The following is a 23978-nucleotide window of genomic DNA, read 5'->3' as shown; positions in this document are numbered from 1 at the left end:
TGAAGAACTCTATTTTAAAAAATCTTTTAAGAATGCCTATTACTTTTTAGACACCCTGAATACCGTACACTGAAGCAATCTTTCTTATGAAAAATCTATATAATGGAATTTTGCTTTTGCTGAATTGTTTGCAATCCTATTGAACATTGGCACATAACTTCTAACATATTTCTCCCAAAGATTTCAACTTTTCATACATCCCTGTTTAAGTGGTACAATATCGTGAGCATCAACAAATCAGTATGCAGCTATTATTCTCTCTTTAATGTCCAACTAAAAGCACACTGATTGTGTAATAGGGGCAGAGTGGACTTTAAATCACTTTGAAACAAAATGGTAAGTTGTTGTACAAAGCACTGTAGCTGCATTAACCATAATATCCCAGAATGTTCTGATATGTACTGTCAAAATGCCTCTCTTAATAATCATCCCCATCCACGGACTGTTATCAGCCTTTGTTATGACTAGAGTGTTTCTTCTTAAGGTTACAGTACTTCTAAATACAACCAAACTATGGCAAAATATTTTGCACATCCTGCAGTTTTCCCATTTTGGCAGCAGAGTTCATTTCTACTGAAGGATCATATGGCTCTTTATCAAAAAATAAGTAGTGTACCATAAATGCTTCATCAAAAATAAATAATGAAAGACTTGAACAGAAGTTTAAAACTAAAATACATTACTGATGTAATGCAACAATGCAGAGTAAGCCAGCAAAGTTGTTTCAGCAAATACCTCAGTACTAAAACAGGCACTTGGTCCATCAAGTTTGTACTGGTGTTTTCTTGCAATTCACATACATTAAAATCTGTGTTATCATGTGAGTACTACAATGATATAAATGTTAATGTTGTTTGAAGAAGCCCTAATTTCCTCATGCCAAATTCCTAGGAGATTTCGTCTCTCTAGAGTTTGCTAAAATTTGTTATTGTGGCAATGGGAGCATAATTGGGCTCTGTCTCTAGTGGAAAAAAAAACAGCCTCGGTTTTTAAAAATCACTAATTACTATCTAGTAACCCTCACTGTAAAAGTACATGTCAGCTGTGACATCAGATAATCGGATAAAACTCACTGTCCCATTTCAGAAGAAAAATAACCAACTGAACAAGGTATCCAAGGGATGCCATGTTACATGAACGTTCACAGGATGATTCACTAGCTTCAGGAAAGTAAGGGTGGAAGGAAGGAAACAACCTGTTATGTCTTGACATGAACACTTCAAGAGTACTTTAACAATTTCAAATTTATAATCTTAAACCAATAACTCCCATAAGCCACAAATCACCAGACTAAAAGGGTAAAGAGACGCTGACAATAGGCTTCGAGAGGACATTACTCATAGTTACGACTGAATTAATACAAAGAATTCTATTGTTGCTTCGAACGTAACTTACAACCTTGCAGTCACAGCTGGAAAGCAATCCAAAATAAATTGATCACAGAGTCTTCATGAATTTTCAGCAACTTCAGACATGACCTTTGGAGCATCTTTGTGCTGTGAAAGTGGTATTACGTTCAGGCAATGGGTGATAGTCAGACAAATGGCACAGCACACAAATTGCAGAAAGTAGGATGTAATTTATATAAAGAAAATAAAACTTCAGTTCACGTTTTGTTGTCAAAAATCCACTTTTGCAACATCTGCAGGACACAATGTTTTCCCCTTGATTACTAATCTCTCTTTTCTGGCACAGTATTGCTTCCTCATAGGTAAAACAGCTCTATCTTAAGTTAGCCATGGAAAGAAATCGGTTAACCCAACAGAAAAAAAATCAATTGTTCGATTTGCATATTATGTTGCAACTGGAAATAATGTGATGATACTATGGCTTTAAGAGATGTATTTTGCCTTTTTTTAAATAAATGAAGAGAGGTTGAGACAGGAATGGCAAGCAGTCTTGTCCAAACCAATAAATAAAGTTTGAGGGGCCTTGGGGTTTTCTTTTAACATTGGAACAATAGAAGCAACTTGAATGGGTAGAGTCAGGCTCCCACAGAACCATGGCTTTAGTTTAGCTTTCAGTAGTTATTAGGGTTTTGAAGGTGGCTATAGAAGCTCTCTCTCTCTCAAATTCAGGTAGTGCGACCAATTTAATTACATCTGGAACACAACACATCACACTTGCCTTTAACTAAGATAAAAGGTTAGGGTCTATGCTATCTCCTTGATAGGGAGGTTTGGTCTAGTTCAGAACAAATTGGAGGGCTCATCCGGGATCAAGAAATCTAATACCAGGTTGGGTTCAGGATAACTGAACTCAAAAGACAGTGAATGGTGAGTGCTGGCATTTTTCGTTGGGTGTTGTGTTCAGTTGGTTTAACTGGGGTGTGTCTTGTATCATAATGGCACTTTCAGTCGCTGAGGTTCCTGGGAGTGGAAGAAGTCACTTTGGATGTTTTACAGAATGTGAGCAAGGGGTGATGACTACAGCAATAACTCTGCATTTACAATTGCCAAGATTGCAATCAGAATAATTGGAAATTGCTAAAAACCAACTGCAAATGAAGTAGCTTGAATTAGAGGCCATGGCAAGGGAAAAAGAGAGAGAGAGAAAGAAATGAAACAGTTTGGATTATGATTAAAAGTAGGCGGTTAAAGAAAGGAAAGCCCCAGCAGAAGGAAGAGAAAAGAGTTTTTTTTTAAACTTTGTAAGGTGAAAAGGAAAAAGAGGAAAGTCAACTTAAAATGGCTAGGATAGAACATAGGAGTAGTGATGGGGACGTGAAGAGCAAACCCATTGTAGCCAAAAGTCTTGTGGAGATCTGTTTAAATATGTTTAAGCATTACCAGGGTTGGATGAGAATGACAAAGAAGTCTATTTCATTTCATCTGGAAAGTGACAAAACAAATGAAAGGGTGGTGACCATGTGGGTGTTGTTGATTCAAACAAAATTGGTAGGTAGAACTAGTGAGGTATTTGCATCACTATCAGAGGAGGTACCTGGGGAATACGACGAAGTGAAAAAAGCCATCTTAAGAGCATATGAATTAGTACCAGAAGCCTACTGACAAATGTTTTGGGAACCTAAAGGAGGAAACCTAGTCAAACATACAGAATTTGTAAGGACCAAACAAAGTAACTTTGATAGGTGGATAAGGACATTAAAAATAGATCAGACATATGAAGCTCTTAGAGCAACTTATTTTGAAGGAGTTCAAACTTAACTTCCTGAAGTCGTGAGAACTCGTGTGGGAAAGCAGCATATTAAAATTACAAGATTAGCAACTGAAATGACCGATGCTTAGGATTTAGTTCATTAATCATAGTTTGGCTTCTGACAAATTTCAATCTGTACAGGATAGAAAGTGGGGAGAAGAGAAATCCTCAGGTGGTAAAGGAAAAGGAGATCTCGTTGAAGACAGTTTACCACATGTCAAAAAGGAGCCCCATGGGAGGGTGGGGGAAAGAACTAAAAAACCCTCAGGTGTTTTCACGACAATAAAATAGGTCACAAAGTCAAGATGTTTACGAAAAGTACTAGGAAAACAGATGTGGTAAAACAAGATAAGTTAATGGGTTTATTAACGTGGTAAAGGAGATTCCAGTGGAACCTAAAGAGCTGCAAAAAAATTTACAACCTGGTCAAGGGTTGGTTAATAAGAAAGTACCAGATCTCTTTAAAGAATTTACCTGTGTGGGTAAGGTTTATTCAGGTGCACCTGGAGAGTGGGTAAAAAAAAATTATAATTTTAATAGATACAGGAGCAAGTCAATCTTTGATGGTGAGAGATAAGGAGATATGTACTTTGGAAGGAATCTTGCTAGGAAAAGGTGGTAAACTGTGAATTTCATGGTGAGAAGAACAGTGTTCTATTATATAAGGCGAGGTTGCAGATTCCAGTGAAAAGTGATTGTAGGAGTAATAGAGAGATTCTCTGTTCTGGAGATGGAATTTATCCTTGGGAATGACACAGCTGGATCACAGATGGGAGTGATGCTGACTATGGTTGAAAAACCAATAGAAAATCAGGCAACTGAGGCGTAATAGGAAGAATATCTTCGGATTTTTTCTGACTGTGTGGTAACAAGGTCACAAAGCCACAGGTTGAAACAAGAGGAGAAATCAAAGAACAAAGATAAGAATATGTTATATCAAATGGTTGAGAAGACAGCTGGAAGACAAAGTGGATTTTTTTAATTTCAGAGAGGTTAGTTGAGTTACAACAAAAAGAGAAAAAATAGCAGTTGGATCAAAAAGTACACACAGAAGAGAAATCTAACTGCATCCCAGAATGTTACTATCTTAAAAATGATATTTTGATGAGGAAGTGGATACTATCACATATTCAGGCAGATGAAAAATTGGCAGAAGTTCATCAAGTTGTATGACTGGTGGATTATATAAAGAAGGTGTTGCGGGTAGCACATGTTACCAGTAGGAGGTCATTTGGGAGTCAGAAAACCCAAGCTATAATACAAAAATATATTTATTGGCCAGGACTGCATAAGGATGAGGCTAAATTTTGCTGGACATGTCACACGTGTCAGGTAATTGGAAAACATCAGGCAGTGATAAAACCAGCACCTTTAATACCCATTGCCCCATGTGAGAAGCCTAAATTCAGTCCATTTGAATTAGTTTTTGGACAGGAGGTAAGAGGACCACTGAAATTAATTAAGGGGAAATTGGTAAGTCAGAGTTCACAGACACATATTTTGATTGTCAAATTTTAGGGAAATATTAAATAGAGCAAGTGAGTCAGTTGGACAGCATTTGAAAGAAGCACAACATGTGATGAAACAGGAAGCAGAGACAAAATAAAAAAAACGCAATTTTACTGGAAGAGATGATGTGTCATGTTACTTCCCGTGGTAGGTGAAACTTTAAAAGCCAGGTTTAGTGGGCCTCATCAAATCAGAAGGAAATTGAGTGAGGTGAATTATTTGATAAGAATACCAGAGAGAAAGAAAATTCTCAGTGTGTCATGCGAATATGTTCAAATGTTATTTTGACAGGGAAGGAAAGCAAAAGAAGAATTTGGTACTTGTTACAACTCAGAGTGAAGAACCAAATCCAGATAAATTTGCAGTTGATCCTCTTCAAATTAAATTGGAAAATTAGGAAGTTCTCAAAAATTAGGATAAATTATTGAGCTACCTTCCAGAGGAAAATCAAAATGACCTGAAAGAGCTATTACAATCACATGGAGAGATATGTGGGAATAAGCCGAGAAGTACTAACATGAATAGGAAGGGTTTGGAGGGAGATGGGCCGGGTGATGTCAAGTGGGACAGATTAGGTTGGGATATCTGGTCGGCATGGGCGAGTTGGACTGAAGAGTCTGTTTCCGTGTTGTACATCTCTATGACTCTATGTTTACGCATGATGTAGAAATAGAAAATGCTGTTCCAATTAAGCAACATCCTTATAGACTTAACCCTCTAAAGTTGGCACAGGTTCAAAAATAGACTGAATGCAGCTCAAACACGATATAATAAAAGTGAGTTGCAGCAAATGGAGCTCACCCACAGTGATGATACCAAAACCAAATGGCACCCAACATTTGTGTTGATTACCACAACGGTAATGCAGTTTCCAAATCTGATTCATATTATTTCACAGCAGGGATACTATATTGAGAAGCTGAGACAAGCAACTTCTATTTCGAAGCTGGACTTACTGAAAGATACTAGCAGGTACCTTTATCCGAGAAAGCAAAAGAAATTTTGGTTTTCATGACACTGAATGTACTTGACTAGTTTAAAGTTATGCCATTTGGTATGAAAAATGCACCAAGCTACATTTCAAAAACAAACCAATAAAAGTCATTTCTGGATTACTCAACTGTATGGTGTACATTGACAATCTGGTGATTTTTAGTCACACATGGAAAGAATATTTGGAGCATCTATTGGAATTGTTCAATCGACTTCAGAAGGCAGGCTTGGTGATAAACCTGGCTAAAGAGAGTTCACAAAAGCCCAAGTCATATTCCGAGGCCATATCAATGTACATGGACAGATGCCCCCACAGGATGCGAAAACAAAGGGAATTTGCCATACCATCAAAGAGGGAAGTACCACGATTTCCAGGACTCAGTGGTTTTTATCGAAAATTCATACCGAATTTTAGCAAGGTGGTTGCTCCACTGACTAACATGTTGAAGTGCAGAAAATATCAGTGGATGGAGGAATGTCAGAAGGCATTTGACAGCCTGAAAGCTGTGCTAACCACTGCCCCAGTATTAGCCACACCTTATGCAAAGCCATCCAAGGTAGCTATCAATGTGCGTGATGTCAGTGTCAGTGCTGTACTCTTCCAAAAAGATGACAAGATAGAAAAACCTGTTGGGTATTTTTCCAGAAAGTTGAATATTCATTAACAGAAATATTCCACAGCTGTGAAGATGACCTTGAGCTTAGTGTTGGCCTTGTATCATTTCAACATTTATGTTGCCAGTAATGTGACTGAGGCAATTGTATATACTGATCATAACTCATTTATCTTTAAATTTTTCTAAAAACATTAAAATACCAGACTGTTTAGATGGAGTTTATTGTTACAGCCATTTGATTTGAAAATTATATATGTGGCAGGCTGAGAGAACATAATTGCCGAAGTGTTGTCACGACTTTAATGAAGGAAGATGGAGGTTTTTGGTGGTGGATGAAACAGATTGAAATGGACTGTCGTAATGAATGTTTGCATGCTTGGAGTTAATGTAATGTATACGTATTGTAGTGTACTAATGGTGTAAGACTAAAGGTTTTAAAAATGTACATTGATGGTTAATTTGTTTTTAAGGGCAGGGGGAGGGAGGGGAAGATGTGACAATACTGTGACTTTAAGAGTTGTACTTTCTCCTGGTTTTTTTTTAATGAAGGGAGGTTGAGACAGAGGTATGTTCCAAGCCAATAAACAGCTTCTGAAGCCTTGGGTTTTTTTTTTGAAAAAGTTGGAACAATAGAAGCAGCACAAAATGGATGGAATCAGGCTTCTACAGAACCACTGTTTCCATTTAGGTGTCTGTCTCTCTGTCTCTTTCTCTCTCTGACACACACATACACACTATTTTACTGACCTTTGCTTGGGAAATAAAGCAGGGCAAATGACTGACATCTCAGTGGGGCAGCACTTTGGGACCAGTGATCATAATTCTATTAGTTTTAAAATAGTTATGGAGTAAGGCCAATTTTGACAGTATCAGGCAAGAACTTTGAAAAATTGATTGGGACAGGCTATTCACAGATAAAGGGACAGTTGGAAATCAAGAGGCCTTCAAAAATGAGATAGTATGTCCAGAGGCAGTATGTCCCTATTAGTGTGAAGGGGAAGGCTGGTAGGTATAGGGAATGCTGGATGACGAGAGAAATTGAGGTTCTAGTCAAGAAAAAGGAGGCATGTATCAGGTATAGACAGCTGGGATTGAGTACAAGGGCAATAGCAGTAATCTTAAAAGGAATATCAGGAGGGCAAAAAGGGGATAGGAGATAGTATTGGCAAATAGGGTTAAGGAGAATCCAAAGAGATTCTAAAAACATTAAGGGCAAAAGAGTAACTAGGGAGAGAATACAGCCCTTTAAAGATCAACAAGGCCATCTAGATGTAGAATCGTGGGAGATGGGCGAGATACTAAATGACTATTTGGCATCAGTATTTGCTTTGGAGAAGGATATGGAAGATAGAGAATGTAGGGTAATAAATAGCGAAATCTTGAAAAATGTCCGTATTACAGAGGTGGTAGTGTTAGAGATCTTAAAACACAAAAGCTGGAAAACTTCCTGGAACTTGATCATACGTATCCCAGAACTTTGTGGGAAGCGAGGCAAGTGATTCCTGGGCCTCTTGCTGAGGAATGAGTATCATCGATAGCCACAGATGTGGTGCCAGAAGACCTGAAGGTGGTTAATGTGGTACAATTATTTAAGAAAGATGGTAAGAAAAAGCAAGGGAACTATAGACCCCGCGAGCCTGATGTCAGTGGTTGTCGGATGGGATTCTGAGGGACAGGATTTAAATGCATTTGGAAAAGCAAGTTCTGATTAGGGACTGTTAACATGGCTTTGTGCATGGGAAATTGTGCCTCACTAACTTGATTGAGTTAGTTTGAAGTGACAAAGAAGATTGATGACAGCAGTGCAGTGGACATTGTCTAAACAGACTTCAGCAATGTGTTCAACAAGGTTCCATGTGGTAGGCTAGTTAGCGAGTTTAGATCACATGGAGTACAGGGAGAACTGGCTTGAAGGTAAGAGACAGAGGATGGTGGAGGGTTATTTTTTGGACTGGAGGCCTGTGACCAGCGGTGTGCCACAAGGATTGATGCTGACCCCACTGCTTTTTGTCATTTATATAAATGATTTGCATGTGAATATAGACAGAATGGTTAGTAAATTTGCAAATGACACCAAAATTGGTGGTGTAATGGACAGTGAAGAAGGTTATCGAAGTTCATCAAGATCTTGATCAATTGGGTCAATGGGCTGAGGAGTGACAGATGTTTAATTTAGATAAATGTGAGGTATTGCATTTTGGTAAGGCAAATCAGGGCAGGACTTATACAGTTAATGGTCAGGTCCAAGGAAGTGTTGCTGAACAAAGTGATCTTGGAGTGCAGCTTCATAGTTCCTGGAAGGTGGAGTCACAAGTAAACAGGGTAGTGAAGGCGGCATTTGGTACTCTGGCTTTTATTGGTCAGTGCATTTAGTATAGGAGTTGGGATGTTATGTTATGGCTGTACAAGACATTGGTTAAGCCACTTTTGGAATGCTGTTTTCAATTCTGGTCTCCTAGCTATAGAAGATTGTTAAACTTGAAAGGGTACAGAAAAGATTTACAAGAATGTTGCTAGGGTTGGAGGGTTTGAGCTACAGGGTAGGCTGAATAGACTGGGGCTATTTTCCCTGGAGCATTGGAAGCCAAGGGGTGACCTTATAGAGGTTTATAAAATCATTAAGGGCATGGACAGGGTGAATAGACCAAGGTGGTTTTCCCAGGTTAGGGGAGTCCAAAACCAGAGGGCATAGGTTTAAAGTGAGAGTGTAAAGATATGAAAGGAACCTAAGGGGCAATGTTTTCACGCAGTGGATAGTGGGTGTATGGAACGAGCTGCAAGAGAATTGGAAGAGGCTGGTACAGTTACAGCAATGAAAAGGCATCTGGATGGGCACATCAATAGTAAGGCAAAAACAATGACTGCAGATGCTGGAAACCAGATTTTGGATTAATGGTGCTGGAAGAGCACAGCAGTTCAGGCAGCATCCGAGGAGCAGTAAGGGTTTAGAGGGATATGGACCAAATGCTGGAAAATGTGACGAGATTAATTTAGGATATCTGGTTGGCATGAACAAGTTGGACCGAAGGGTCTGTTGCCATGCTGTACATCTCTAGGACTCTGCTCTAATGCTTATTAGTGCTTGCCTGCAATTTATGTTCTTTTTCTCAGTTACCCGATCCAGTCTTAACTAATCACTCAACAGATACTAGGTGCACATAGTTAAATACTGAACAATTAAACACAACAGAAGGGCCCTCTTGTGGCACACTTAAGTTTTCCAATAGAGTTAATTAAATCAAATCTTCTTTCTTTTGCTTGTATTTTAACCAGGGGATAAGAACAAAGTGTGCTTTACTTAAAGCCAGGTAGCATGACCAATTACACCTGGAACACACCTTACATGTGCCTCTAAGTAAGACGGGTCTAGGCTATCTCCTAGATAAATCTGCAGGGGGTTTGGTCTGGTCTATATCAACAGTGACATCATTCCACCTGCCTGCCATATTGGTTCAAAACAGTTTAAAACTAAAAGCACATGCTTATGGTGGGCATGATACTCTGAGTAGCATCAGATAAGGGTATAGATTCTAACACGATTGTGGAAAATATACGTGTAATTAATTCGTAAGTCAAGTCTATCAGATCTTGCTCAGTAATAACAAATTTAAAACCTATTTTAAAGCATTGTACTTTGAAAATTAATATTTTCCATGTATTTAAACAAGATCGCAATGGATTTCACTTATTAGCTCCCTCCTCAGATTTCCCCCAATATGGAGAAATTTTCACATATATTAGAACAATGGACACACTGGAAAGTGATTTTAAAGCACAGCCTTGTAATTAAGTTCATATATTAAAAAGTGCAAGAGTAAAGTCACAAAATAACTTGCACCAGCTATTCCAAGAGTGCAGTGTTAAATTACTTCAAGGTCCAACATTCATAATATTAAAATGTTTTATTTTATTTGTAGAAACGTTAACAAATACATTTATGGATTTGCAAGTAGTAACAAGGGGGTTAGCGTTTCATGGTTCAGTCTTGGTTGATATAGAGACCATATGTAACAGCAGACTGGGGACATATCAGATGTCAAACTTGGAAAAGCAATATTATAGATTGGTTTGATGAAGTATCTCAGTGTAACTGCAATATAGAACAAAGAAAGAACCACCAATAAAGTCACTTTTCAGAAGTTAGGTGTCAGCCTAGTGAAATGGCCACACAGAATTATGTGCATGTCAAACAGTGAAGTAGCTTTTGACAGAGCTAAGCCATCCAGCAACCTATGGATCAGATGCAAGCTCTGCAGTCCTGCCAGTCGTGAATGGTGGTGAACAACTGAAAAAAACCAATAGTGAAAATTCCAATTGTCATATGATGAGGGAGCCCAGCACATCAGTACAAAAAACATATCTGACATCCAAGATAAAGCAGCCTACTTGATTGGCACCTTGAACATTCACTCCCTTCACCACCAGTGCACAGGGGCAGCAGTGTGTACAATCTGCAAGATGCACTACAGCAAACAACAAGGCTCCTTCAACGTAAAAATGTCTGAAATAGAAGCAAGCCATTCAAGTCTGTTCTCCTATTTAATAAAGATAAGGTTGATATGTTTGCATTTTGACTTCCACGTTCTCACATGCCCTAATTCCCCTGATTAACAGGAATCTCTCCACTTTTGCCTTAAAATATTCAATGACCTGACCTCCATCACCTTCTGAGGCAGAGTTCCAAAGTCCCTCAAACCCTCAAAAAAAAAACCTCATCTCTGATCTAAAACAGTGACCCCTAATTTTAAAACAGTGTCCCCTAGTTCTGGACTCACCCACACGAAGAAACATCGTTTTGATGCCTATTTAACAAAGTGTACAAGGGTCTTGTACACTTTAATCAAATCACCCCTCACTCTTCAAACTTTAGTGAAACCAATTCCAGTCTATCAAATTTATGCACATAAGACAACCTACACATTCCAGTTATCAAGTTAGTAAATTCTTGTAAATATAGACAGCTTCTTCCAAACCCATGCTGTCTACAACTAGAAGCAGAAGAGCAGCAGATGCATACAAACACCACCATCTGCAAGTTCCTTTCCAAGCCACTCACCATCATGACTTGGAACTAGATCACTCCAGGTCAAAATCCCAGATTTTCCTTGCTGACAGGACTGTAGGTTTACCTACATGGGCTGTAATTTCAAGGCAGCAACTCATCACCACGTTCAAGGGCAATTAGGAGATGGGCAACAAATACCATCTGTGTCAGTGGCAACATATTCTATGAAATAATACATTTTTTTAAAAAATTGGGCGGACTAAAGCTGGAAATTTGTTTCAAGTAGTTGAGGCACGGTTTAGCCTCATTGATTTCTCCAGTTGACAAACAGCTGAAAGCAGTGTGGTAGAATATTTGCAGGAGGGAATAAAAGCACTTGTGACATTACTGCAGGTTTACAGATAAATAACTTTGAATGCACAGAACAATTTGTTTATTAAATTTGGCTTTTTTTGTTGCAGAAAATAGCTAAGAACCAGTTATGATTTTAGGCTTCTCCTAGACTTAGCAGCAAAGGCCTCTATCCCAACAAACTGGAGCATGACCTTGTAAACCCAATGAGCTGAAAATATGATATAACCCAATGGTTGAACAGAAATGAAATTGTTGTTGTAATTAGGTCAGAATGGTTACTGGCTCTTGTGCTGTTGTAGCCTTTGGGCAGTGAAAGAACAAATATGCTATCCAGACTCTGTCTTAATGTATAAAGTACAGAATAGATTTACTTTTAAGTACAATATAGTAGAAAGTCAAAATAGAAGATTACATTTGATTGCAAACGTCACTAACCTCTGCCTTCTCAGATTAAAAATAATTCAGATGTGATACTTCACTTAACCTGCACATGACTAGACCAACACTAGAGATGTCCAGCACAGAAACAGACCCTTTGGTCCAACTCGTCCACGCCGACCAGATATCCTAAGTTAATCTAGCATTCCCTAGCATTTGGCCCATATTCCTCTAAACCCTTCCTTATTCATATACCCATCCAGATGCCTTTTAAATGTACTAGTCTCCACCATTTCCTCTGGCAGCTCATTCCATACATGCACCACTCTGGGTGAAAAGGTTGGTCCTTAGGTCCCTTTTAAATCTTTCCCCTCTCAGCTTAAATCTATACCCTAGTTTTGGACTTCCCCACCCCATGGAAAAAACCTTTTCTATTTACCCCATCCTCGCCCCTCATGATTTCATAAGCCTCTATAAGGTAACGCCTTAGTCTCTGATGCTCCAGCGAAAATAGTCCCAATCTATTTAGTCTCATCTTATAGTTCAAACACTCCAACCCTGGCAACATCCTTGTAAATCTTTTCTGAACCCTTTCAAGTTCAACAACATCCTTCCTCTAGCCAGGAGACTGGAATTGTTCACAGAATTCCAAAAGTAGCCTAACCAATGTCCTGCACAGCCGCAACATGACCTCCCAACTCCTGTACTCAATACTCTGACCAATAAAGGAAAGCATGCCAAACACCTCCTTCACTATCCTATCTACCTGTGGCTCCACTTTCAAGGAGCTATGAACCTGCATTCCAAGGTCTCTCTGTTCAGCAACACTCCCCAGAACCTTACCATTAAGTGTATAAGTCCTGCTAAGATTTGCCTTTCCAAAATGCAGCACCTCACGTTTATCTAAATTAAACTCCACCTGCCACTTCTCAGCCCATTGGCCCATCTGATCAAGATCCCATTGTAATCTGAGGTAACCTTCTTTACTGTCCACTACACTACCAATTTTGGTGTCATCTGCAAACGTATTAACCATACCTCCTATGTTTTCATCAAAACCATTTATATAAAATGATGAAAAGTAGTGGACCCAGCACTGATCTTGGTCACAGGCCTCCAGTCTGAAAAACAACCCTCCACCACCACCATTCTGTCTTCTATCTAGTTCTGTATCCAAATGGTTAGTTCTCCATCTATTCAGTGTGATCTACACTTTGCAAACCAGTCTACCATGAGGAACCTTGTCGAACACCTTAATGAAGTCCTTATAGATCATATCCACTGCTCTGCCGTCATCAGTCCTCTTTGTTACTTTTTCAAAAAAACTCAAGTTCATGAGACACGATTTCCCATATCAAAGCCATGTTGACTGTCTCTAATCAGTTCTTGCCTTTCCAAATGCATGTAAATCCTGTCCTTCAGGATTCCCTCCAACAACTTGCCCATCACTAGTCTATAGTTCCCTGTCTTGTCCTTAGCACCTTTCTTAAAGAGTGGCACCATGTTAGCTACCCTCCAGTCTTCCAGCACCTCACCTGTGACTATCGATGATATAAATATCTCAGCAAGGAGCCCAGCAGTCACTTCCCTAGCTTCCCACAGAGCTCTAAAGGTCAGGTCCCGGGGATTTATCCATCTTTACTTAAGGCATTTGGCCAACTAGTCTTTGGTTGTGCTTATATTTCACATGCATTTCCTTCCATTCCAACTGAAGCTTTCAGCACTTTTCTATTCCCTTTTGTCTTATGCAGCCGCCTAGTTTCCTTTTGAAAGCATTTAAGCCATTTGTCTCAATGATTTCCTGGGGCAGCATGCTCCATAACAGCATCACAAGTCAAATAACCAAATTTGCCGATGACACAAAGTGAGGCAGCACTGTAGACAGTGTAGATGATGGCATAAAATTACAAAGTGATATTGATGGAGGTGGTGAATGGGCAAAATTGGCAGATGGAGTTCAATCTAAGTAAGTGTGAGGTTATACCTTTTGGAGCAAAAAGGATAGATCAAGATGGTTTCTAGATGGTATGAAGCTCAATATACTGGATGTCCAAAGAGATTTGGGGGTGGGGCTCAGGTGCATAGATCTTTAAAATGCCACAAACAGGTGCAGGAAATAATCAAGAAAGCTAATGGACTGCTGGCCTTTATCTCTCAAGGACTGGAGTGCAGACATTATGCTGCAGTTACACAAAACCCTCGTTAAACCCCACTTGGATCCTGTAAGCAGATCTGAAAAACAAACTATTTCCAATGGTTGGGAATTCCAAAATTCAGGGGCAAAATCTAAAAATTAGGGTCAGACCATTCAGGAGATATGTTAGGAAGCACTTTTACACAACGTGTAAGATGTTTGAAACTCTCTTCCAGAAATGGCTGTTGATGCTAGATCAGTTCTTAATTTTAAATCTGAGTTACACCTTTTTTTGTTAAGCAAAAGGTATTAAGGGCTATGGGCCAAAAGCAGGCACAGTATATGGAGTAAGGCCACAGATCAGCCATGATCTCAGTGAATGACAGAACAGGCTCGAGGGGCTGGATGGGCCTACTCCTGTTCCCATGTTCCCGCTTGAATCAAAGTTGTTTCTCATTTCCGTTTGTCAGCATTCACATCTGAGTCAGAGGTTTGTGTGTCCACCCCATACTCAGAACTTGAGCACAAATTTCTAGGTGGACTCTCATACTGTGGGAATGCTGTACCATCCACAGTGGTGTTTTATAAGTGGAGACCTTTCAAAGAGACGAGATTAGCCCCTCTCAGGGGGACCAGAAAGGTCCCACGTCACGAGCTCAAGCAAGATCATGGAAGCCACCTCCAGTAAATAAAAACCCAAAAGAACTGCGGATGTTGTCGATTAGAAACAAAAAACAGGAATTGCTGGATAGGTTTGGCAGCATCGCTGGAGAGAAATCAGAGTTAATGGTTTGGGTCAAGTGACCCTTACTCAACTTTCCACCAATTCCTGTTTTTGTTTCTGAGTAATCTCCAGTGTCCTGGCCAATTGTTATCCCTCTATCGATATTGCAAAAACAGATTATTTAGTCACATTAATATTGTTGTTTGTGTGAATTTGCTACGCAAAAATTGGAGGCCACATTCCTATTTTGCATCAATGGCGAACTCCACTTCAAAAGTACTTAATCAGCTGTAGAGAACTTTGGTCATGAAAGGTGTTAGATAAATTGGATATTCAATCTTTGGATTAAAGATGTTAGAATGTATCTTGTACTTATTCTCCAACACGTGAAAACATTTCTCCATGTCTACTCTGTCTAACTCATCTATTATAGAATATCTATTAGGTCACCACAAAGTCTCCTCTTTTGAGAAGAAACTCCAACTGATTCAATCTTACCCAGCAGTTGCAATCACTTGGTTTATCTTGAAAACAGTAGTTGAGAACATACGAAGTAAGAGGCACAGACCTGTCAGCTCCTCAAGCCTCCTCCACCATTGAATGAGATCATGGCTGATCTACCATCTCAACTCTATTTCCCCCCACATCCTTCCCACGTCCCCCGATTCCCTGAAAGATCAAAAATCTGTCAATATTAGTCTTGAAAGGACTCATTGATGTAGCACCTGCAAGGTTCTTCTTAGTCCTAAATGATCAATCCCTTATCATCATGAGACTGTGCCCATCCCCCAACCAATGTTCTAGATTCCCCAGCCGGGGGAAACAATCTCTCAGCGCTGTGTATTTCAATGAGATCACCTTTCATTCTTCTGAACTCCAGATAATACAGACCCCAATTTACTCAACCTTCCATCACAGGACAACCCTCTCTCTCATCCCGAGAACTCCTCTAGAGAACCTTTATTGAACTTATTCTGAGGCAAATATATCCTTCTTTAGATATGCACAGTATTCCTAAGTATGGTTTTACCAAAGTCCTGCACCATTACAGGAAGGTTTTTTTATTCTTGCAATGAAGGCTAACTTGACATTTGCCTTCCTCATTGCTTGCTGCACCTGCATGCTAATTGTTTTCTTTGTAAGAGTGCACCAAACTGTCTGAAGAACATATATGAATAACTGAATAACCATGTCTTCTTGAAAAGATTCTGCTTTCTATTCTTACCAAGAGAATGATCAGCTTCACACTGCCCCACAATATACTCCATCTGCCATTTTGTTGCGCACTCCTTAACTTGTCAACATCTCCTTGCTGCCTATGCCCTCGTCACAATTTACGTTCTCATTTAACTTTTTAAGAAATTAGCAAATTTAGATAAATTACCCTTAGTCCCTTTGTCCAAGTAATTAATGCAAGTTCTGTTGCCTCCTTTAAACCTCAGAAATACAATGCGATGCAGTGTGAAAGCTGTGCAGAATAGTACTATCTGGACAGGTGTAGAGGTGTTACAGTATCAAACCATCTTCAGACAGCTGAGACTTTTTAAACTTTGTACTCTCTCGAAACAGCAAAACGCAAGGTGTTTTTGCTGAAAATGTCACTTTTATTCAGAAGTATCATCTTACATCTGTGGAGAGGGAAACCGAATTAATATTCCAGGTCAGTATTCTCAAGAGGGGACAATGATTAAAAACATTACCACTTCTCCTCTTTCCACAGATGTTGCCTGACCAGATTCTTTCACACACCCCACCCCCAGCATTTTCTGCTTCAAGTTAAATTCCTGAATAAACCTCCTTTCCCTTAATATATTCCAAGTATTCACAAATTATTTCCCTTAAAACAATTTTGCACCAGAAAGAGTAACACAACTGTGAAAATAATTGCAATATTTTAGGAACTCAGATAGGTTGCAGAAAGACGCTGCTAAACTGAGTACCCAAATCACACAATTATTTTTTCAGTTGACCAATAATTTAATAAAGTGAAACAGCAAAGTAACATTTAAAAAACTGCTTGTAAGATTCTACATCATCTGCAGAGGCACTGTATATTCAGCTCTCAAGTACTTTGTTTATTGTGAAGTGTTTTAGGAAGCCCTAAGAAGGGGACTTTCCAATCTCTGAAGTGGAAGAAGTTACGCACTGCTTTAACCAAAGAACTTTTATTTCACCACGGACATGTTTAAACAAAATAAAATAAAAATAAACCTTCCCCATTATTCTCCACATCTACAATTTATTATTTACATTTAAAGCTGACAGGCATAAAGTTGGAAGAACACAGCAAGCCAGGCAGCATCAGGAGGTAATGAAGTCAATGTTTTGGGTGTTACCCTTCTTTCAACCTCGCTACCTCGCTACCTCCTGATGCTGCCTGGCTAGTTGCATTCTTCCAGCCCCCTGCCTGTCTACTTTGGATTCCAGCATGTGCAGTATTTTTGTCTCTTACATTTAAAGCTAACCACATTTTTGTCCAACACAATTTTAAATAAAAGCATGTATCATTTGTAACCTAGCTGGTTTTATCTCGTGAAGTGCTAGCCAGCACGGCTGCATTCTGAAAAGTCGGACTCAACTGGAACGCTATCAACAAACACATTGACTTGGATCCCATTTACCACCCCCTGAGAAAAAGAACAAGAAATGACATCACCAACCCTAGGAAACCGAAACAAACAAATAAAAAGCAGGCCACACCACAAGTGTTTCATCCGGAGGCTCACTGATGATATTGCCTAGCATGGTGACGAAACGTCCGAAAACAAACCTCCCAGCTCAGCGAGCAAACCTACATCCAGAACCTCAACATGAGCTACAAATATTCTCAAAACTTGCTATCTTTCTCATCTCTTTGGATAAGCAGGAAACAATAAGCATATCCACAGAAGCATAATAAGAACATGAAACCTTTAAGAGAATAATAAGTTGCATATTAAAAATTAAAGAAATGCTGTTAATTGTAAGTAAATCGGATACATGTTCTGGTTAAACGGATTCAAAACCTTTGCTTTGCTCACAGAATGAAAATTGAGATAAAGCTGATTTTGTGCAAATTATTCCTCCCTTAAATCCAATTCCATTGTTCTAGTTACTCAATTTCTTCCCAGATCTTTAAAACAGCTGTTGTGCAAGGGAAGGTTAAAATTTTTTTTTGTGTCAAAAGTTCACTTTTCTCTCCATGTTTTTGACAAAATTCCACCCACGAACCTGCATGCGTTCGGAGATGTCCGCTGAGTGCATCCCTTCTTCGACAGGCATAATTGCAGAATGGACATTTAAAAGGCTTCTCCCCAGAGTGTAATTTGATGTGCCGCAGGAGATTTCCTTTCTGTGTGAATGAGGCGCCACACTGGTTACAATGAAAAGGGCGTTCACCTGAAGAGGAAAGATTATACAGAAAGGTCAAAGAGCAAGAAAAAAAACCAAGCAACTAAAAAACATATTAGCCTTTCAACATCGCATCTTTGTATTCATTAAAATCAAAGATGAGTGTGCTGGAAAAAAACAAGATTTTCCAATTTCTGAAATTCTAGGTGATGCACATGACATTTGCAATGAAACTGACTTTTTGAAACAAGTGACGATTGTAAACAGAAATAATAATTGGTATTCAACTTATGCTTTATCATGCTTCTCTTGGCATACCAAAGTGTTTCACGTACAATGACTTGCTTTGAAATACAATGAACATTACCATTTGATAAACAGCACTGTGCCATAACGGAGGAGATGAATGACCATTTCATAGTTTTAGTGGTGTTGAACAGCAAGAATTTGCCAGAATACTTGGTAAATTCCCTACTTTTCTTTGAATAATGGATTCAGCATCCTCCTGCACCAATGGAAGATGGAGTCTTGGTTTAGTCTCATCCAAATGGCATCTCTGACAATGCAGCCAGTTTCTCAAGTGCCGGAGCCAAGGTTTTCACGTTTATGTCTTGGAGGGAATTTAAATCCAGAACTTTTGAGGCAAGAATTCTGCATAAGTCACTGAGCCATGTCGACACTAGACCAAACAATGTGCGAGACACAACCAGTTCCAACTTATCAACAAAATCTATTATCATATAAATCACCATTTTTAAAATCACTTTGAAAGTATAAAGTCTTGTCTATTACCAAGATGATTAACTGTATAGTCAGTTTAATGACACTGATGAGACTGTCCTGCTTAAACTGGAAAAATATATGAATGATAAAGAGTAGACTACTCAGTCCCTCAAGTCTGTTCCACGATTCAGTGAGATCATGGCTGATCTGTTTACTCCATGTTCCTACCTTTTGAGGAAGACAGTGCCAAAGACTCATGACTCAGAGAAAGAAATTCTCAAATCATTCTAAAATTAGCAACTCTTTACTTTGAAACAATGACCCCTAATTCTAGATTCTCCTACAAAAGGAAACATTCTTTTCGTGTGCAACCTGCCAAGACCCCTCGGATCTTGTATCTTTGAATGAAATCATTCCTCGGTTTTCTAAACTCCAATGGATACAAGAGTCAAAATGTATGTGCTTGAAAAGCACAGCAGGTCAGGTAGCATCCGAGGAGGAGAGTAGACAATTCAGGGTATAAGCTCTTCATCAGGAAGGGCTTATGCCCCAAAATGTTGACTCTCCTGCTCCTCAGATACTGCCTGACCTGCTGTGCTTTTCCAGCGCCATACGTTTCAACACTGACTCTCCAGCATCTGCAGTCCTCACTTTTCCTTCCAATGGATACAAGCCTAGCCTGTCCAACCTTTCCGAAGGCAACTTATATCCCCCCACCCCTACTTCAGATACTAGTTTAGTAAATCTTCCAACACATTTATAACTAAATTTACCCTTAAATAAGGAGACTAATACTGTATACAGTACTCCAGATGTGGTCTCACCAACGATCTGTGGAATCAAAACATAGCTTCCTACTTTTGCATTCAGTTCCATGACATTCCATGATTATTAACAGGGGCAGAGTACAAAGACATAGGGGTTATGCAGAATTTGTGTGAAGACATGATTTAGACCTCAGCTCAGGTATAGCGTACAGTTCCGGGAGTCACTGTTTAAGAAGGGCATGAATGCATTGGAGAGAGGGCAGAAGTGATTTGAGAATGGTTCTGGGTATAAGATACCTCAGTTATCAAGATAAATTGGAGAAGTTTTCCTTGGAGAGGGGGCAACAGTTGAAAGTGATTTGTACAGATGTCAAATGCAAGGTAAGCAAAAACGCTTTCATATAGCTTGTGGTTCTTATCTGGCATATCCTGCCTGGTAGTGTGATGGTGACAGGTTTAATCGAAGGATTCAATATGGCATGAGAGGTTTGTACAAATAGAACTAATATGCAAGGTTTTTGGGAAAGGGCAAGAGAACCGCATAATGTTACGATGCTCATTTGGAGAGACGGTACAGACATGATAGGCCAAATGGCCTTGTTCTGCACCATAACAATTCTGTGACTAGCTTCTGTAATCACTTGCGATACCTACATATTAACCTTTTGATATTCATGCACAAGAACATCCAGATTCCCTTTGCAAAATCCCACCACTTAGACATGCTTTTCTATTCTTCCTGCCAAAATGGATAATTTCACATTTCTTACATTACACTTAACTTGCCAGATCTTTGCTTACTCACTTAACCAATCTTTGCTGCTTCATGACCTCTTTACAACTTACCTGCTTACCTATCATTGTGTCATCAGCAAATTTCACAACCATGCCTCTCACCCCTTCATCCAAGTTATTTCTATAGATTGCCCCAGCATTGATCCCTGTGACACGCCATTTGTTAAATAAAAAGAAACTCATTTACATGTTCTGTTTCCAGTTAGCTAGCTGATCTTCTATCCAAGTCAATGTGTTACTCCCCCACATACCATGAGCTTTTATTTTCCACAATAATCTTTGTTGTGGAACTTTATCAAATGCCTTCTGAAAATCCAAGTATATTACATCTTCCCCTTTGCCCACAGCATGTTATTTCAAGAACTCCAATAAACTGGTTAAACATTATTTCCCTTTCACAAAACCATATTGACTCTCCCCGATTACCTTGAATTTTGCTAAATGCTACAACGTCTTTAATAATAGCTTCCAACATTTTCCCCAATGACCAATATTAAACTAACTGGCCTGTAGTTCGTTTGCTCAAAAAAAAATCAGGGAGAGAGAAAAAGAGTTACAGTCACTATTTTCCAACTAGTGGAACGTTCCTCAAATCTAGGGACTTTTAGAAAATTAAAACCAATGCATCAACAATGTCACTAAGCACTTCTTTTGTGACCTTAGGATAAAACCTGTCAGGACCCAGGGGATTGTCAGCACACAGCCTCAACAATTTACTCAGCATCACTTCCTTGGTGATTCTGATTTTTTTCAGGCTCCTCTCTCCCATGTCTTAATTTACAGCTAAGTCTGGGACATTACCTGTATCCTCTATACTGAAGGCTGATACAAAATACCTCTTTAATTCATCAGTCATCTCCTTATTAATGCCCCAGACTCACTTTCTGTAGGACGAACACTCACTTTGTTAACTGTTACAGCTCAGCTCAAGTAGTTTACAGAATGTACTAAAGACAACAGAAGGCAGATGAAAAAGCATCAATTACTATTTGATCATCAGAACAGATACTCAGATCTATAAACGTATGATTACAAAAACCAGTTAATGTTGCAGTTAGATACAACCAGAGGACAAATAAGCAAATGAGAAGACCAAAAGAAGAAGCTAAAAAGTCAACTGGAAACCAAGCAGTGAAAGGCCCTTTCGGCTTTCTTGCCACAACACGGATCAAAAATTACGAATCAAAAATCAAATTTCAGTAAACATACATTCTGCAAACACAGCATTCTAGCCTTAAACATACAAACAAATGCAACTTTTACGAGTAAATGTTGTGCTCATGCTGATAGACATCAATACTGGGAAAAGGATTGTGCACCTGGCACACACCGGTCTGATATAGTGTAGGTTTGAAGAAGGACAAAACTCACTGCTTTAATGCACTTTTAAATCCACAAAGAAGAATCAACCTGATACATCAGTGCAATCCTCTCATTTTCCACCCAAAACATTCATTGGGTTTTAGCAAATACAGTGCCAGCTTAGTGTGATTTTATATAATAATATGCTGAAACTGGTTACATTTTTGGCTTTGCAGATATGTTGTTACTATGCTAGGTTGAGAGAGAAAACGAAAAAATGGAAGTGTAAAAGAACAAACAAAAAGTTCCAAGAACAGTTTCAGAATAAGCTCCAAAAACAGTTTCTGAAGGACTCCTAAAATATATCCAAGCTGAGTTCTACATTCCTCAAAGTGGTGTGGACACTACAGTTCCATTAGTCTGCTCCTATAACCACAGGATCCAAGGAATACAAATAACTGGCCAAACGTCATGGCAAATCAATCACAAACGAATTTCAACAACTACCACCACAGACAGAGACTTTAAGCCCCACTACATGCCACTCCATTGCCTTACTTGTGTAAGCATACTTACCAGTATGGCTCCTCTTATGTACCATAAGAACATTGGGTCCGATGCAGACCATTCCGCATAGATCACACTTCAGTTTTCCATTAGGAAGGCGAATCCCTCCAGGAGAATGAGGTCCCTGCCCCGTGCCCTCAAAGAATCCTAGCGGGTCCGAAAAAGACACATCCACAATGACTGCTTCATCTTTATCACTAGCGCCATCCTCCTGTGTCAGAAGCCTCCCTGCCTCTTGATCGCTGTACATCTCAACCTTGATGGAGTTGGCTGCAAATGAACATCAGAAATGTCAGATGGAGCCATAAGACGACAGGGCTAGACACCAGGTACGGGGCGTTGTTCAAGACAGGCCTGGGGGCAAACTGGTGTACAGCAACTAAATTTTATGAACCCTCACGGAGCATCCTTAGCGAAACATTCGTAAGGTTGAAGCAAGAGGTGACTCAATATTTTAGATGACCCATGTCAAACCTCATTTGGGAGGTCACTTGCATACAGTTTTTTTTGGGGGGGGGGGGTGGGGGGAGCTATCCAATTCTACAGCACTGTTGTCCTTCAGCTTATGAGCACACAATGTACATAGATGTATAAATAAAATTACAAATACATCAAAACACACACACACCACTCAAGTCATTTTGCTCATTCAAGTTATTTGATAACAGCATTTGGTATAACATCAGATGTAGAAAACCATTCCCTGGAATGAAGCAATAATTAGAATAAAATATACAGAAGATCCACTCAAAGAATACATTTGGTAATGGACAGAACTGGGCTCTTGAAGAGCAGTCAAGGGTAAATTATAGGATAACGACGACCTGGAGTAGCAGACAAACTGCAGCACAGCTACGATAACATGAAACAAGGGAGCAATCGCTGTGATTAAGAGAAGACTCAGGATAACTAAATACACAGAAAAACATGCACAACAGTTAAATAAAGCCACTTTGAAAAAAAAACCCTCTTAAACAGGTGCGTTATTATCCCATGTCATCTTCTTCCAAATAGCTTACCAGTGAACTCTTTCCTCTGTAAATAAAAGGAAGAGGAAATGTACACAAGATGTGTGCTACCTTTTAGCAATCTAAGCATTTGATTTAATTTCTACATTTTTAGTGCAGTACTATTTTTATTTTTGTTCTGGTCAAAGTACATCACTGCTGGGAAACTAGACCTTTTATTCCACCTCCCCCTCCCCCCCCACCCACCCCCCACCTCTGGTGCCCTGTAACATGCTGCAGAACTCATGACATTTATAGTACAGAAACTTGCAACTTTACACTCCCTGTAAACTACCCCAAATAAGCAGCAGGGTGAATTATCCACAAAACCATCGTTGTTTAAAAAAAAAGTTTGGAATATTTTTGTACTCTGGACTTCTCCCTCCTAAGAAATAGTTAAAACTGCTCAAACATCCTGTCACACAAGGGGACACTGGAGATTTCCACTCCTGCAATCTGGATTCTGTTGAAAGCTAGTTCCTGGAAGGAACAGTAGCACTTCACCTCCAAGATAAATTTGAGACATGAACCATTAGCAATAACCCAAAGGTTTGGAAATGAACCATTAATGGTCAAATTGTTGAGAAGAACTCTGTTTCCCAGGGTTGCCATTT

At 39.3% G+C, this 23978-nt stretch overlaps 1 protein-coding gene across 9 annotated transcripts in view; it reads right to left on the bottom strand.

The window, feature by feature from the left end:
* Positions 1-23978, bottom strand: part of ikzf4 (IKAROS family zinc finger 4) — a 208062-nt gene that overhangs the window by 38885 nt on the left and 145199 nt on the right. For 8 of the 9 annotated variants that reach the window (XM_072567371.1, XM_072567372.1, XM_072567373.1 and 5 more), the window contains 2 exons: positions 22367-22627; positions 18084-18251 (listed from right to left, as the gene is read on the bottom strand). In XM_072567371.1, the coding sequence (XP_072423472.1) occupies positions 18084-18251; positions 22367-22627 (429 nt within the window). The remainder of the gene's footprint in view (positions 1-18083; positions 18252-22366; positions 22628-23978) is intronic. The other variant, XM_072567380.1, reaches the window with a different exon arrangement.

Source organism: Chiloscyllium punctatum, chromosome X, assembly GCF_047496795.1.
Source record: "Chiloscyllium punctatum isolate Juve2018m chromosome X, sChiPun1.3, whole genome shotgun sequence".
NCBI lineage: Eukaryota > Metazoa > Chordata > Chondrichthyes > Orectolobiformes > Hemiscylliidae > Chiloscyllium > Chiloscyllium punctatum.
The sequence above is the reverse complement of the archived record's forward strand: the minus strand, read 5'-3'. Positions and strand labels throughout refer to the sequence as shown.